General features: G+C 33.1%; 1 protein-coding gene across 1 annotated transcript in view; it reads left to right on the top strand.

Moving 5' to 3' along the window:
• The window catches only part of LOC129521320 (transmembrane protease serine 11G-like), a 43990-nt gene that overhangs the window by 17281 nt on the left and 10870 nt on the right, over positions 1 to 15839 (top strand). The window contains exons 3-5 of the mRNA XM_055342648.1: positions 378 to 496; positions 3545 to 3612; positions 4229 to 4389. Coding sequence (XP_055198623.1) covers positions 378 to 496; positions 3545 to 3612; positions 4229 to 4389 — 348 coding nt within the window. The remainder of the gene's footprint in view (positions 1 to 377; positions 497 to 3544; positions 3613 to 4228; positions 4390 to 15839) is intronic.

The raw sequence follows: 15839 nt of genomic DNA, 5'->3' as shown, positions 1-15839 counted from the left end.
CAGCTTTATTTACAACAGCCAAAATATAAAAACAACCTAAGTGTCCATCTATGGATGAATAAAGAGGATGTGATATATATGTATATATATGTGACATATATACATATACATATATATATATACACATATATATATGTCACACATATATGGAGTATATACAATTATTATGTTGCACACCTGAAACTAATATAATGTTATATACACATTTTACTTAAAAAAAAAAAGGTTAGAGAGAGGTATTGGCCACAGCTATTGTATGTTTAATTCCCAAGAGTTCATCCTTATAGGACTTTTTTGCATGTTATTCCTTCTACTTTGATATTTATACAACTCAACTGAATTAAAGAGAAACTATCCATGTTTGTTCTCCCTTCCAGATCAGAAATTTTACTATTACCAAACCTCGTTCCCAATCCCCAGTATTGAATATAATCCTGACTTTTCAGTTGAACACTCAAAAATGAGACGAGACCTGAAACAAAAAGTCAGTGATGAGGTAAGTCTGTCATCATTCCAACTCTGACAATACCATGGTGAAGAAGGTTAAAATAAAGAGATGAGTTGAGAACATATCAAATTGTACCTATGCTGGTGATGCCAGATAAAATGCAGAATGCTCAGTTAACTTTTAATTACAGATCCTCCCCAAAACATATTTCATTCAGTGCTTTAAACATGTTTATATTAAAAATTATTCATTGTTTGTCTGAAGTTAAAACTGAACCATATTTTTGTCTACTAATCCTGGCAACTCTAACCAACATTATCTCAGGAAAATTGGAGAAATACATTGGACAAAGAATAATTGCACCAAAGACCAAATAATAGAAGACCGACAGAAAAAGTGAATAGCTCAAATATAAAAAATAAAAGCATTAGAGTTATCTGAAAACATAACTCCATCATTCAGGCACAACATTACCATGTATGTGACCTAATATGTATTTGACCCTGATACATTTCCCATTAGGCAACTTACACTAAACATTTATTCCTGAAAATATACCACAGAACCATACAGACTAGCTCTTCCATTAAAGGCTTCAGTTGTGCACATAGCTTCTACCAAGCCTAGCACTGACCAAAGATGACAGATCATTCTTGCCAGGTTCACAAATATCTCTTAATCCATTTCCCAACCAAAAGCAGCAGCTAATGAAATGAGTTAAAGGATGCAACTGAGTAGGGTTAGCATGTCTTTTCAAAAATACATCCAAAGGAAATTTTGATTAAGGAAAAAACGATCAGGGCAGGGTATTATGTTGTATAAAGCAATATGTTGAAGAACAGACAGTCTAAACTTTGAAGTAAGGACATCTAGATACATATTTAAATTTTACTTCTTGATAGTTTATGAGCTTTGGAAAAGTTACTTGACCCTTCAAAGCTTCAACTACAAAATTTTACCTACTTCTCAGTTATTCTGAGAAATGGTATGTTGTGAATAAAAAGTATAAAATTTATATCCGAATAAATATAAGCATCTGTTTTCTGTGTTCTCACAGAGCTTTCATACACCTATGCTAAAGCGCTTACCACCTTGTTACATCATTATTATTTTGTATGTCAGTGCCCCTCTGAATTTGTGAAGGGCTACGCTTATTTATTCTTATATTCCTGGTGCCTGTAACAGTGTCTGTCTGCCACATGGTAGGACCATAAAAATACACTTCAAGAAGATAACCATAAACAAAAGGCCAACTTACTAGAATTGGCCCTCTCCTGTAGAGTATAAATGGAGACAACATAAATAAGGGAAGTACAGTAATTTAGACCACAAGTTAGCATTTTTTTTCTGTGAGATGCCAGATAGTATTTTCAGCTTTGGAAGCTATTTGGTTTCTGCAACTATTCAAATCCGTCATTTGTAGTGCAAAAGCAGCCATAAGCAATACATCAACAAATGAGTATGGCTACAGTTCAATAAAATTTCTTTATGGACACTGAAAGTAGAATTTTGTTAAGTTTTAAGATACTGCAAAACATTATTGTTATTCTTGTTTTTCAACTAAAAAAATGTGAAGACCATTCTTAGATGATGGTCCAGGCAAAAACAGTGGCTGTCTAGATTTACCCTATAGGCTATAATTTGCTGACCCTGATTTAGACTGTAAGTTACAGTTCTAGGTAATATTGTCCTGGAATAAGTTATTAAAACCATGCCTAAAATGAATTTTAAAAACTTTGTGTGGAGTTCAATAATCTCAAATGTTTATATGTTAAATTGCCATGGGTAATACATAGTTTACAAAGCTATGATTTTAGAGAAACAACAAAAAAGTGGTGAAATTGGAAAGAAAATGGAAGGAGGCAGACAGAAAACTTACAATTATATATAAGATCTATAAAGGTCGTATATAATATATATATATATAAATGAACGTAGAAAATATGGAAGTACATAACCAACAATGCAAATAGCAGGTTCTCTATACAGCAATTTAGAAATGATTTTGTTACTTTTCATTATACTTTGCTGTATTGGTTGCTTTTTATAACTTTTTACAATGAACATGTATTTGTTTTGTCAAAAAATGTACATGTGTATATAAAACTATTTCCTTAAAAACAAATTTCCCTTCATAATCAGCTAGAAGGAAATCAAGTGGTCATTCATTTTTTAAAACCTATTGACTTAATAAACATGCTCACCAACCTATCCAATATGATATTTACATGGCATTTTACCAGGAAAAAAATGACAAATCAAGTTAGTTGAGTGAAAAGTATATATTCAACACACAACCAGTTTCAAATTTGGCAGCTCTCCTGATTTTTGAAACTAATTATTGAGACTCAGGTTTATTTAAGGTTTGACATATGGTCAGTCTGTTTTTCAAGAAGCCACCTTGATGAGTCAATGGTAATAAACAGGTTTGTAAAACCACAGATTCTGTATTAAGCTGTGGTTTTAATAAGAAATAATTTCTTCTAGGATTTTATACTACAGAAAAATTATCCCATTGAGGAAGTCTAAAATGGCATACAAATGGCACAGTTTTGTCTTATTCTAAGTAATCATTTCATGTATTTTTCTTGATAAGTATATTCTTTTTAAGAAAATACCTGACAAATATATATTCTCTCCTTCACTTACCACAGGATCAAAACATGACCTAAAACATTTCACTAAAGCCTACAAAACTGATCCTTCAATCATACCCATGATGATGATAACTGAGCTTGAATGATAATGACTGATAATTCCATACATAGCCAATTTTCAAAGAAATTCAGTCTCAGCACCTCCATCTCCAAGTATATTTTATATTGGCTACTGAAATATCTAGCTTAATTCAACTCCTGATGTATATCAGCGATCCTTGTTCATGTGACAAGTTGTTCAAATATCAGCATCTGAATATAGAGATGACCTTTATGACAACAGGATTATGTCCAAATGAGCTTTCTGAGGATAGCTGCAAACAAACTTAGAAATAAATGTTATTACTGCAGGTTTTATACAGGCAATTTTGTGAGATGTTGAAATGTGTGATTTCAAATCTCGAAAAGTTCTACACTGTTGGTTTTTTTCTTTTCTCAGATAGATAAGATATTTCGAAGATCCAGTTTAAATCATCATTACATCAAGTCTCATGTTGTTGACTTTAGGTAATCACAATTAATTAATTTTTATGATGAAAGGAAACTTTATATTACTTATTTTTCATTGTTTGATTTGTGGATAGTATCCAAAAATGTTAGATTTACCAAGAGCAAAAATATTTTAATATTATTTCATTTAATTGTTATTCCTCCTGTAGAGGGTACCTATAGAGAGAGAATTTCTTAGCTTGGTAGTGATACAATATATTCTACTGGCTGTCCTCTTAAAGACTTTTGCATTTCAGTTAAAGAATCTTACAATCTTTGAACAGTCTTCTCCATTTTACTTACTTTATTTTTTAACAATAGATATTGCAAATTTTTAAAAATCAAGAATAGAGTTGATTAATTTAACAAGCCCTTTTGATGCATTTTTTTCTGGAAAAGAAATTATAGAACTGTTAGATACTCAGCTTTCTCTGATTATAATCAAGTTTTACAAGCAGGGAATAATTTGGGTATTAACGTCTATATGATACAGGAAGGAGAGAAATCCATGACAATAAAATATATACAATATGTTGTATTTTCTTGAAGATATAGCTAGTATTTAAATGCTAAGATATAAAATAATCATAACTATGGTTATGATCTCACTTATTCTGGTGTTTTTCTTTTTCAGGTCAAGTCATGATGGTTTGAAAACAGATGTATTGCTTAAGTTTCAGTTTGCTTCTAACAATGCAGACACGATAAAAAGGCAAGCTGACAAAATTTTGCATCAGAAGTTGAAATTAAATGAAAGCTTCTTGAAGATAGATACTTCATTACCTTTTCTTAGAGGCAAGAAATCCCATTTTCCTTCCTTTTTAGAGTTTATCATTTTAATGATCTTATCTATAGAGAAAGCTTCATTTCACCATAAAATGAAATTCCTTTTCATTTTTGAATTTCTCATCTACTTGATAGTAAACAAATCCCCACACAACAGCAAAGAACATATTCCTTTGATTAGTATAGAAATAATTATGAAACAAAAATTGTAGGATAACCCAAATATAATAATATTTCTTTTTTAAAAAGAACTCTTGGTGGAGTTGTTTGAATCAATTAAGCATGTATAAGAGAAAAAAGAAAACTACACTCAGCTACTGATATAGTAACTATAGTGCCTGGTTCTTTCTGTTGCAATACTCTCTCCAATAAGAATCCGGAATGTAAGGGTAGTATGAACGCAGAAATCATGATATGTGGGGCACAAACATGATTTTGTCTCCTGTGAAAGGAGACTTGTAATTTTTTTGTGACACAATCAGGATTGGCCCGGGCATAGAGGAGACAGAAGAAGAAAAATGCCAGACCTTCATGATACCTGTCTCTGGCATAAAGGTACCATGTCATTTGCAACACAGGCATAAGGAACTAGGTGATAAATGTTTGGGGTGTGAGATTAAACAAAACTCATAATTCCAAGGCTATTGTTAGCCTTGTATATATTAACTTTGAAGGTACCATATTGTACAAGAATATGTGTAAACTATGAAATGAGACTGTAAGGCTGACAAATAATTACAGATACCAATAAGGTTTCCCTTGGTACATTTTCCCTCAAAACTGTTCCAGAGGGCTAGAGCAGATATACTATAATATGCTAACAGAAGAGAAAATTGCATTATAGGTTTGGTGAAAGTCAAAAAGAAAAAAAAATAGCTTGAAGAACTTGAAGTTTCTGTGAGTAATGCCCAACATTCAGTTCTGTTAATCATGCAGATAGAACAGAGTAGACTCTGAATCCAATGCACTGTGCTTTAGATAGCAGAGACAAGACTTTCTAAAGAAAACATTTTGTTGAAGGATGTAGTAAGTATGTGTGAAACTCTGATTTTTTTAAAAAAATTAATTTAATCCTGAGCTCCCATTAAGCCAAATGTTACAAATTTAAACTCCATCGTTCCTGGATCTATCTGCCCACCCTGACCCCCACTTTGTTATGTTAGGGTACTTAGGTCCTTCACAGTGTTGCTGGATCAGAGTGAGGGATGGGTCCATTCAGGCATCTACTGGCAAACCATCCATCAACGGATCTTTGGTAGCCTATCAGGGCAAGTTACTGTTAAGACATTACTCATTCACATGGAATGTCTCCTCAGATTCATCATTCATCCTGAGTCTTCTGTGCTTGCCAAGGATGCTTGGAAATTAATTTGCATATATTTTAAAAATTTCATCTTTTTCTGCAAAAGACTGATAATTCCTTGAATATAAGAAATATGTCTTCTGTAGTTACAATCACATCCCAAGATTAGCACAGAACTCAGCACAGGGCAGGAACTTGGTATTTGTAAAATGTTCTATCTTTAACTCTGTAGATGAACTCATACTCTTGAAAGTGGGCAGGAAACAAAAGCAATCTTAAAATTAACAAACACCACAGAACACTGAGGAAATCATTCCTCTTTCCATGTAGAGCTTTAGAATTACATGGGAATACATAAAAAATTTTAAAAACATATCTTGGGTTTCATAGGGCAAGAGAAATCATTTCAGTATATACAGTAAAAAGAAAATGCATGGAGTGCATTCTATGGGAGCGTCTGCAGGTAGTGGTGGGAAGATCCTCAAGGCTAGAATTCAGGAGACCTGTGTCTCAGTAATAGTTCAGCCTGGGGTAGGTTGCTGAAACTGTCTCAGTTCCTGTTTTGCAAAATGAAAACAGTAGCAACTATGAAACTTATCTTTTAGAAAAATCTAAAAATGCTTTGAAAAGGACTAGTATAAATACACTAACATAATGCATTATTATATGGACTTTTTCAGATATCTTTAGCAATTCTGATTCTAGGAAGTTGGATAATTGATAGGATGTCTTGAAAAAGGTAGCTGAAAAACTAAAACACACAGAGGGCCCCAAAACACAAATATTGGAAGAGTCAGTTGGTTAATATCTTAAGTCTAACACAGAAGAAACAATTCTGATAATCAAAAGTAATTAATAAATCAAAAGTAATTTATACAGGATCATAATAAAGCTCAAGGGGAAGCTTTGAGTTTAGCTTTCAAAGTCAATAAGTGCAAGTTTGAAAAATAGTTGCCTATGTAAATCTTCTTTTTACAACTGCAGAATTTAAAATGCTCGTGGATATAATTAGGTGACTTTTTTCTAAAATGTCTAGCTTTGTGAAAATTTCTTCTCATTATATAGAAGTCAGAATTCTCTCCAGTGATTCCAAGTGAATAGATTTTTGAAAAAAAAGGAAAGAAGGAAGGAGGGAAGGAAAGAAGGAAGGAAGAAAGCAGGGCAAGAGGAAGGAAGGAAAGAAAAAGGAAAACAATTAGTTGAAGAGCAAGTTAGCTAAGATTGTCAGAGTTTCATAAAACTGTACTTTTAGTCTTTGATTTTACTCTATGACAACCTTTCATGAAATTAAGTAATTATTTTATGATCCCCAAATATGTCTCTATTTCTGTTTCCTTTCATCATTTAAATACAAAAAAAATAAAGAAAAATAGATGGAATTTACCTGTAGGGAAGAAAAAGAATTTTCCCTCTACCTTTCTGAGTTCTTGACTATAAAAAAAGATCCCTGTAATAAAGATGTTACCAAGAAAAAAAGAAACAGAAGTTTATTAACGTGGGAAATAACTAAGTGAAAATGAGTAGCTCAAAGAGATGGCTTAGACTCTGGCTTGTAGAACAATAAATTTGTGGAGAAATGACAGGACAAAGGAGAGCAGTTTTATATAGGCTTCTAAGGGCAGAGATAAAGGCTGGTTAGTAAAGTGTTATGAGGATTCTTTCGGTGCCTTTCCCAGGCTGATAAAGTCCAAAATGGTCTCTAGGGATTAACCTTTCTCATTCCTGGCAAAGAGAAGAGGAGGAACCCCTTTGTAAATTTATGTTCTACTTTTAGGTAAGTTGGGGAAGAGCAAGAGGAATTTCTTGTATCTGCTTCTTAATTGCCTTTGACTCAAAAGAATTCATATGCCAAAGTGGCATATTTTGGATTGGCATAATCTGACGCTCCTTACATTCTAGGAGAGGGTGTAGGTGGTAGATTTTTGAAAAAATCTTTTATGTCAATTATGTTTGTTTATTTCATGATGTTTTTAAAATGTGTAAACTTTGCCTCAAAGTCTTTGTGAATTGCCTCAGATCAAAGCCAAATAATACGTGATATCACCTTTACTTTATACTAGCTTAATTTAAATTTTTTTAAACATTTAAAAATGGTTTTGCTGGTCTCAAAGTTTTAAGCCAGTACTGCTTCTACCATGTAAATTTAGTACATAGCATATTTTGTGGCAAGTTTTATTTAGCATAAGAAGTAAACCAGAAGGATTTATCTTCAGTATTTCATTTAACACATTTTGTGTCTTATTTCCAATTAAAAAGCTATACTATCTTCTTTAATCAGATCCAATATCCCATCCTATTGAAATAAATTTTGGTTTAGGTAGAAAAGTGAATATTTAGTAATAATAAGAAACAAATCACAAAAAATCACAAATTTTAAAAAGCTAATACTCTAAATATCATACAATCCAAAAAAACACATTATTTTTATAATTAATTTCTTGGTATACCCCTATAATACCTTACTGTTTTCCCCTTACATTTTTTGGACTGCATACTCTGATTAGTTCTTCAAATGACAATGTTTTATAATATTCTACAAAAAGAATAGAAAGATAATTTAGACTTTCCACTGGGATGCTTGATTTATTTAATTTAAATTCAATTAATTAACATATAGTGCATTATTGGTTTCAGAGGTAGAGTTCAGTGATTCATTAGTTTTATATAATCTCCAGTGCTCATTATATCAAGTGCCTTCCTTAATGTCCATCACCCAGTTACCCCAACCCTTCTCCCTCCCAGCAATCCTCAGTTTGTTTCCTATGATTGAAAGTCTTTTATGGTTTGTTTCCCTCTCTGATTTTGTCCTTTTTTTCCCTTCCCTTCCCCTATGATCCTCTATTTTTTTCTTAAATTCCACATATGAATGAGATCACATGATAATTGTCTTTCTCTGATTGACTTATTTCGCTTAGCATAACACCCTCTAGTTCTATTCATGTCATTGCAAATGGCAAGATTTCATTTTTTGATGGCTGGGTAGTATTCCATTGTATATATATACCACGTGCTCTTTACCCGTTCATCTGTTGATGGACATCTGGGCTCCTTCCACAGTTTGGCTATTGTGGACATTGCTGCTATAAACATTGGGGTGCAGGTGCCCCTTTGGATCATTACATTTATATCTTTGGGTAAATACCTAATAATGCAATTACTGGGTCATAGGATAGTTCTATTTTCAACTTTCTGAGGAACCTCCATACTATTTTCCAAAGTGGCTGCACCAGCTTGCATTCCTACCAACAGTGTAAGAGGGTTCCTCTTTCTCCACATCCTCACCAACATTTTGTTTCCTGTCCTATTAATTTTAGCCATTCTGACTTATGTGAGGTAGTATCTCATTGTGGTTTTGATTTGTGTTTTCCTGATGATGAGTGATGTTGAGCATTTTTTTTCATATGTGTATTGGCCATTTGTATGTCTGGAGAAATGTCTGTTCATGACTTATGCCCGTTTCTTGATTGGATTATTTGGTTTTCGGCATTGGATTTGATGAGTTCTTTATAGATTTGTATACTAGCCCTTTATCTGATAAGACATTTGCAAATATCTTCTTCCAGTCTGTCAGGTGTCTTTTGGTTTTGTTGCCTGTTTCCTTTGCTGCACAAAAGCTTTTTGTCTTGATGAAGTCCCAAGAGTTCATTTTTGCCTTTGTTTCCCTTGCCTTTGGAGACATATCTAGGAAGAAGTTGCTGCAGCTGAGGTCACAGAGGTTTCTGCCTGTGTTCTTCTCTACAATTTTGATGGATTCTTGTCTCATATTTAGGTCTTTCATCCATATTGAGTCTGTTTTTGTGTATGGTGAATAAAATGGTCCAGTTTCATTATTCTGCATGTGGCTGTCCAATTTTCCCAACACCATTTGTTGAAGAGACTTTTCATTGGATATTCATTTCTGCTGTGTCAAAGATGAGTTGATCATACAGTTGAGGATCCATTGTTCCATTGATCCATGTGTCTGTTTTTGTGCCAGTACCACATTGTCTTGATGATTTCAGCTTTGTAATACAGCTTGAAGTCCGGAATTGTGATGCCACCAGCTTTGGTTTTCTTTTTCAATTTCTTTTGGCTACTTAGGGTCTGTTGTGGCTCCATACACATTTTAAGATTATTTCTTCCAGCTCTGTGGAAAAAGTTGATTGTATTTTGATAGGGGTTGCACTGAATGTATAGATTGTTCTAGGTAGCATAGACATTTTAACAATATTTGTTCTTCCAGTCCATGATCATGGGATATTTTTCCACTTCTTTCTTCTTCAATTCCTTTCATGAGTGTTCTATGGTTTTCTAAATACAGATCCTTTGCCTCTTTGGTTAGATTTATTCCTAGATACCAGATGGTTTTTGGTGCAATTGTAAATGGGATTGACTCCTTAATTTCTTTCTTCAGTCTCATTGTTAGTGTATAGAAATGCAACTGATTTCTGTGCATTTATTTTATATAGGATGCTTGATTTTTAAAAATATTTTGAAATAATTATAGATTCAAAGGAGGTTGCAAAGAAATTTAGAGAGAAATCTCATGCACTTGCATACTTCCCCCAGCCTTTGGTAATGTTAACATCTTATACAACTACAGCACAGTGCCAAAACCAAGAAATTGGCATAGATACAATCCATAGAGTTTATTCAGATTTCACAGTTATATATGAGCTCATTTGTGTGTGTGCATGTATGGGTAGGTATAGCTCTGTGCCATTTTATCACATATGTAACCTTTCAGAACTACTACCACAATCAATATATTCTATTGTACCATATCAAGATTCCCCTGTGTTACCTCTTTATAACTACACCCATCTCCTCTACTCATCTGTAGCCTCTGGCAACCACTTATCCAATCTCCATTCCTATAATTATATCATTTCATGAATGTCATGTAAATCATACATTTTGTACCCTTTTGAAATTGACCTTTTCCCCTCAACATAATTTCCATGAGGTTCATCCATGTTGATGTGTGCATCAATAGTTTGATCTTTTTCATTGCTGAGTAGTAGTCTATAGTATTCCACTGTTTGTTTAACCACTCATCCCTTGAAGAACATTTGATAGTTTCAAGATTTTGGCTATTACAATGAAGCTTCTATGCATATTCATTTTATGTTCCTATAAGAAAATAAGTTTCTATTTCTCTGGGACATATCTAAGAGTACAATTGCTGGGTTGATAAAACGATTTTGGGTCATTTTTGGGTTTTCTTTAGATTTTGGGTTTTGAAAGGAACTACCAAACTACTTTCCAGAGTGGCTATACATTTTGCATTCCCATCAGCAATGTATGAGTGATTTAGTTTCTCTCCACCTTTGCCAACAATTGGTGTTATCACTATTTTTCATGTGGCTTTTCTGATAGCTGTATAGTGTTATCTCATTATGGCTTTAATTTTATTTTCTCCAATTGCTAATAACATCGAACATCCTTTTATGTGTTTGCCATCTATACATCCTCTATGGCAAAATATCTGTGTCCGTGTTTCCTAATTGAGTTGATTTGTTTCTTCCTAAATGCTGAATACGGAGAACTCTTTATATGTTCTATGTATGAAGCCTTTGTCAGATGTGCAGTTTGCAGTAATTCCCACTAGTCTGAAGTTCGCCTTTTCAACCCATAAAGAGAGTCTTTCAGATAGGAAAAGTTTTAAATTTGATGAGATTCACCTAAATGAACTTTGATTTTTATGGATCATCTTGTTGGTAACAAATCTAACTCTTCCTCTAGTCCTGAGTCCCTGATAATTATCTCCTATGTTCTTTTCTGTAAATTTTATACTTGTACATATTATATTTTTAACATTTTATACTTATTTCTATAAGTTTTATGGCTTCATATCACATTAAAGCCTAAAATCCATTTCAAGCTCATTTTTGCATAAGCTGTGAGACTTTTTGTTGTTGTTATTGTTAATAGATATTCAATTGCTCCAACACTGTTTATTGGAAAGGCTGCCCACCTTCCACTGAATTTACTTTTGCTCCTTTGTCAAAAATTAACTGGGCATTTTTATGTGGATCTATTTTTAGATTCTACATTCAATCCCATTGATTTATGTGTCTATCCTTCCACCAGGATCATACTCTCTTGATTACTGCAGCTATATAGCAAGTCTAACATTGGGGAAGAATGAGTCTCCTCCTTTACTCTTCTTTATCAAAGTTATATTAAATACTCTAGTTTCTTTCTAAATAAATTTTAGAATAATTTTGTCTATGTCTACAAAAAAGCTAACAGATTTTTATAGAAATGTTGCTAGACTATAGGTCAGTTTGAGGAGAATTGACATCTTTAGTATGTTGAGTATTTTTTTGAGGTAAAATTCACATAACATAAAATTAACCACTAGCCATTTGAAAGTGTACAATTTGCTGGCATTTAGGTCCTAATGTTGTGCAACCATCACCTCTACCTAGTTTCAAGATATTTTCATGGCCTCAAAGGAAATCGTATATCAATTAAAAAGTCATTCTCCCTTCTGTCTCTATGGTTTTACCTATTCTGTATATTTCATATAAATGGGACCATGTAATCTGTGACTTTTGTGTCTGGCTTCTTTCACTTAGCATAATCTTTCAGAATTCATGTTTTAGGATGTATCAATACTTCATTCCTTTTAAGGCTGAATAATATTTCACTTTATAGATATATTACATTTTGTTTACCTAGTCATCAGCTGATGGACATTTGTGCTGTTTCCATTATTTGGCTATTGTGAATAGTACTGCTATAAATATTGGCATATAGTACTTATTTGAATACCAATTTTCAATACTGTTGGATATATACCCAGGAGTGGGATTGCTGGGCGATATGGTCACTATGTTTAACTTGTTAAGGAATAGTAAACTGTTTTCCACAGTAGCTACATCATTTTATATTCTCATTAGCAGTGTATAAGGGTTCTAATGTCTCCCAATTCTCATCAATACTTGTTATTTTCCTTTTCCTTCTTTTTTTTAAGATTTTATTTATTCATAGAGACAGAGAGAGGCAGAGACACAGGCAGAGGGAGAAGCAGGCTCCACACAGGAAGCCCGATGTGGGACTCGATCCCGGGTCTCCAGGATCACACCCCAGGCTGCAGGCGGTGCCAAACCGCTGCGCCACAGGGGCTGCCCTTTCCTTTTTTTCCTTTTTTTTTTTTTTATTGTGAGTGTAATAGGTCTGTGTGGTGGTGTGATAGGTGCCAAATTTTGCTGAATGTATTTCTGTATCAATTGACATAATCATATAATTTTTTCCTATAGCCTATTGACCTGGTAGATTATACTAATTGATTTACAAACATTGAACCTTCCATACCTGAAATAAATGCATTTCATCACTGTATTATTCTTTATATATATTGTTGGATTCAATTGGTTAAAATTTTGTTGAGAATTTTGCGTCTAAATTCATGATAGATATTAGTCTGTTTCTTTGTTAATCTAGTTTCAATAGCAGGAAAATGCTGGCCACATCAAATGAACTAGGAAATGCTTTCTTATAATTCCTAGAAGAGATTGTATAAAAGTACTGTTAATTCTTTGAATGTTTTGCCAAAGTCTCCAGTGAATCCATTTGGGCCTAAGGATTTTTTTTAATCTTTTATTCAATTTCTTTAATAGTAGGAATATTCAAGTTATCTATATCATCTTTGTTGAGTTTTGGTAGTTTATGGTTTTTAAGGGATTTGTCCTCTTTAAATTGTCAAATTTATGAATGTAAAGTTGTTCAAAGTATTTCTTACTTTTTAAGAAGTTTTCATGCGAACACTTATTTTAAATCATCGTATGCATATACTTGCAGGACAGTGGTAATCCTAAAACTTTTGTTTTGTTTTTTGGGTTTTTGGGGTTTTTTTTGTTGTTTGTTTGTTTTAGTTTCAGAGGTAGAATTGAGTGATTCATCAGTTGCATATAACACCAAGTGCTCATTACATCAAGTGCCTTCCTTAATGCCCATCACCCAATTATCCCTTCCCCCACCCTCCTCCCCTTCAGCAATCCTCAATTTGTTTCCTAGAGTTCAACGTCCTTTATGGTTTGCCTCCCTCTCAACTTTCATCTTATTTTATTTTTCCTTCCTTTCCCCTGTGTTCATCCATTTTGTTTGTTAAATTCCACATATGAGTGAAATCATATGGTATTTGTCTTTCTCTGACTCATTTTGCTTAGCATAATACCCTCTAGTTCCATCCTTGTCATTGCAAATGGCAAGATTTAATTGTTTCTGATGGTTGAGCAATATTCCATTGTATATATACCATCTCTTCTTTATGCAGGTTCTTTTGTGATATCCCCTCATTTAATTCCTGACATTGGTGATTTGTGTCTTTGTCAATCTTCTAGAAGTTTATCTTTTTATCTTTGTCAGTCTTCCAAAGGTTTATCAATTCTATTGACTTTTTCTTACAATGAATGTTTTTTGTCTCATTGATTGTTCTATATTATCTTTCTAATTTTGACTGAAATTTTGATCTTTATTGATTTTTTCTTTACTATTTCCTTCCTCTTCCTTGCTTTAAGCTCGCTTTGCTCTTCTTTTTCTAGTTTTCTTTTTCTTTTTCTTTCTTTCTTTCTTTTTCTTTTTTTTTTTTAGTTAGGAACTCAAGAATACCTTTTCTTTTCTAAGATAAACATTTAGTGCTATAATTTTCCTCTCTGTAATACTTTACCTGCATCCCATGATATTTGCTATGTTTGTACATTTGTATTGATTCAATTCTATGTAATTTTTTACTTCTTTGGTACTTCTTTTTGGGCCCATGTATTATTTAGTAGTCTGTTGTTTAATTCCCAAGTGTTTGGAGATTTTCTCCTTACCTTTCTTTTCTTTTTAAAGATTTTATTTTATTTATTCATGAGAGAGAGAGAGAGAGAGAGAGAGAGAGAGAGGCAGAGACACAGGCAGAAGGAGAAGCAGGCTCCATGTAGGGAGCCTGACGTGGGACTCGATCCTGGGTCTCCAGGATCACGCCCTGGGCTGAAGGTGGAGCTAAAGCGCTGGGCCTGGGGGCGGCTCCTCCTTACTTTTCTTTATTGATTTCTAATTTGACCCCACTATGAACAGAGAACATATTCTGAGTTCAATTCTTTTAAATATGACACAAGATATGGTCCTTTTTAATGAATGTTCCATAGGTGTTTATAAAGAATGTGCTTTCTGTTATTGTTGGGTGGAGTGGTTTATAAACGTCAATTAGGTCTTGTTGGTAGCGTTAATTATGTATCCTTGCTGATTTTCTGTCTAGTAATGCTATCAATTTGTTGATTCTAAGTCCCCAATTATAATTGTGAATTTGTCTATTCCTTCTTTCAGCTCTCTTAGTTATTGCTTGATGTATTTTGAAGCTCTGCTATTTGTAAACATGCATTTAAAATGATTAAATATTCATAGTAGATTGATCCTTTTATTATCAAGTAATGTCCTTCTATGTCCCCAGTAATTTCTTTTCTCCAAAGACCACTTTATTTGATATTAATAGAGCCACCACTGCTTTTTCTTTTTCTGGATTCATATTTGTATGATCTATTTTTTTGCATCCTTTTACTTTCAATTTGGAAATTTCAGTGTAAAAAACAAATAGCTGAATCATGTTTTCTTAATTATACTCTGCTATTCTGTCTTTTAATTGAGGTACTTAAACCATTCACATATTAAATATTGATATGTTAGAGCTTAAGTAATTTTATTATTTGATTTCTTTTGTGCTGTGTCTTGTTCCTCTGTTTCTTTTTTCCTCCCTCCCTGTCGGTAGCAGGAACATTTGTTTTAGGGTCCCATTTTTATTTATTTGTAATGCTTTTGAGTTTATCACCAGGTATAGCTCCCCTAGTGGCTGTTCTAGATATTAACATACATAACATCATAGACTACTGGTGTCAACATTGTATCACTTCCATTTTGGTCTCTTTGCCCCCCCTATTTTTTAGAAACATTTTTCTTAAGTATTTCCTCTCTATATATTCACATCAGATGGCACTGCATCTTTTGTTTCAACCATAACATATATTTAAAGAAACTTATAAGGTGAAAAATAGTCTATTATGTTTATTTCTGTTCTTACACATTCTGTCTCTTTCCTTTCTGAAGGTACTAGCTATTATCATTTGCTTTTTGTTTGGAGAGCTTCCTCTAGCCATTATCCAAGAGTAGCTCTGTTAGAAACTAATTC

Source organism: Nyctereutes procyonoides, unplaced genomic scaffold (assembly GCF_905146905.1).
Source record: "Nyctereutes procyonoides isolate TBG_1078 unplaced genomic scaffold, NYPRO_anot_genome, whole genome shotgun sequence".
NCBI classification, from domain to species: Eukaryota; Metazoa; Chordata; class Mammalia; order Carnivora; family Canidae; genus Nyctereutes; species Nyctereutes procyonoides.
Note: the sequence above shows the minus strand (reverse complement) of the source record. Positions and strands in the feature narration are given on the sequence as shown.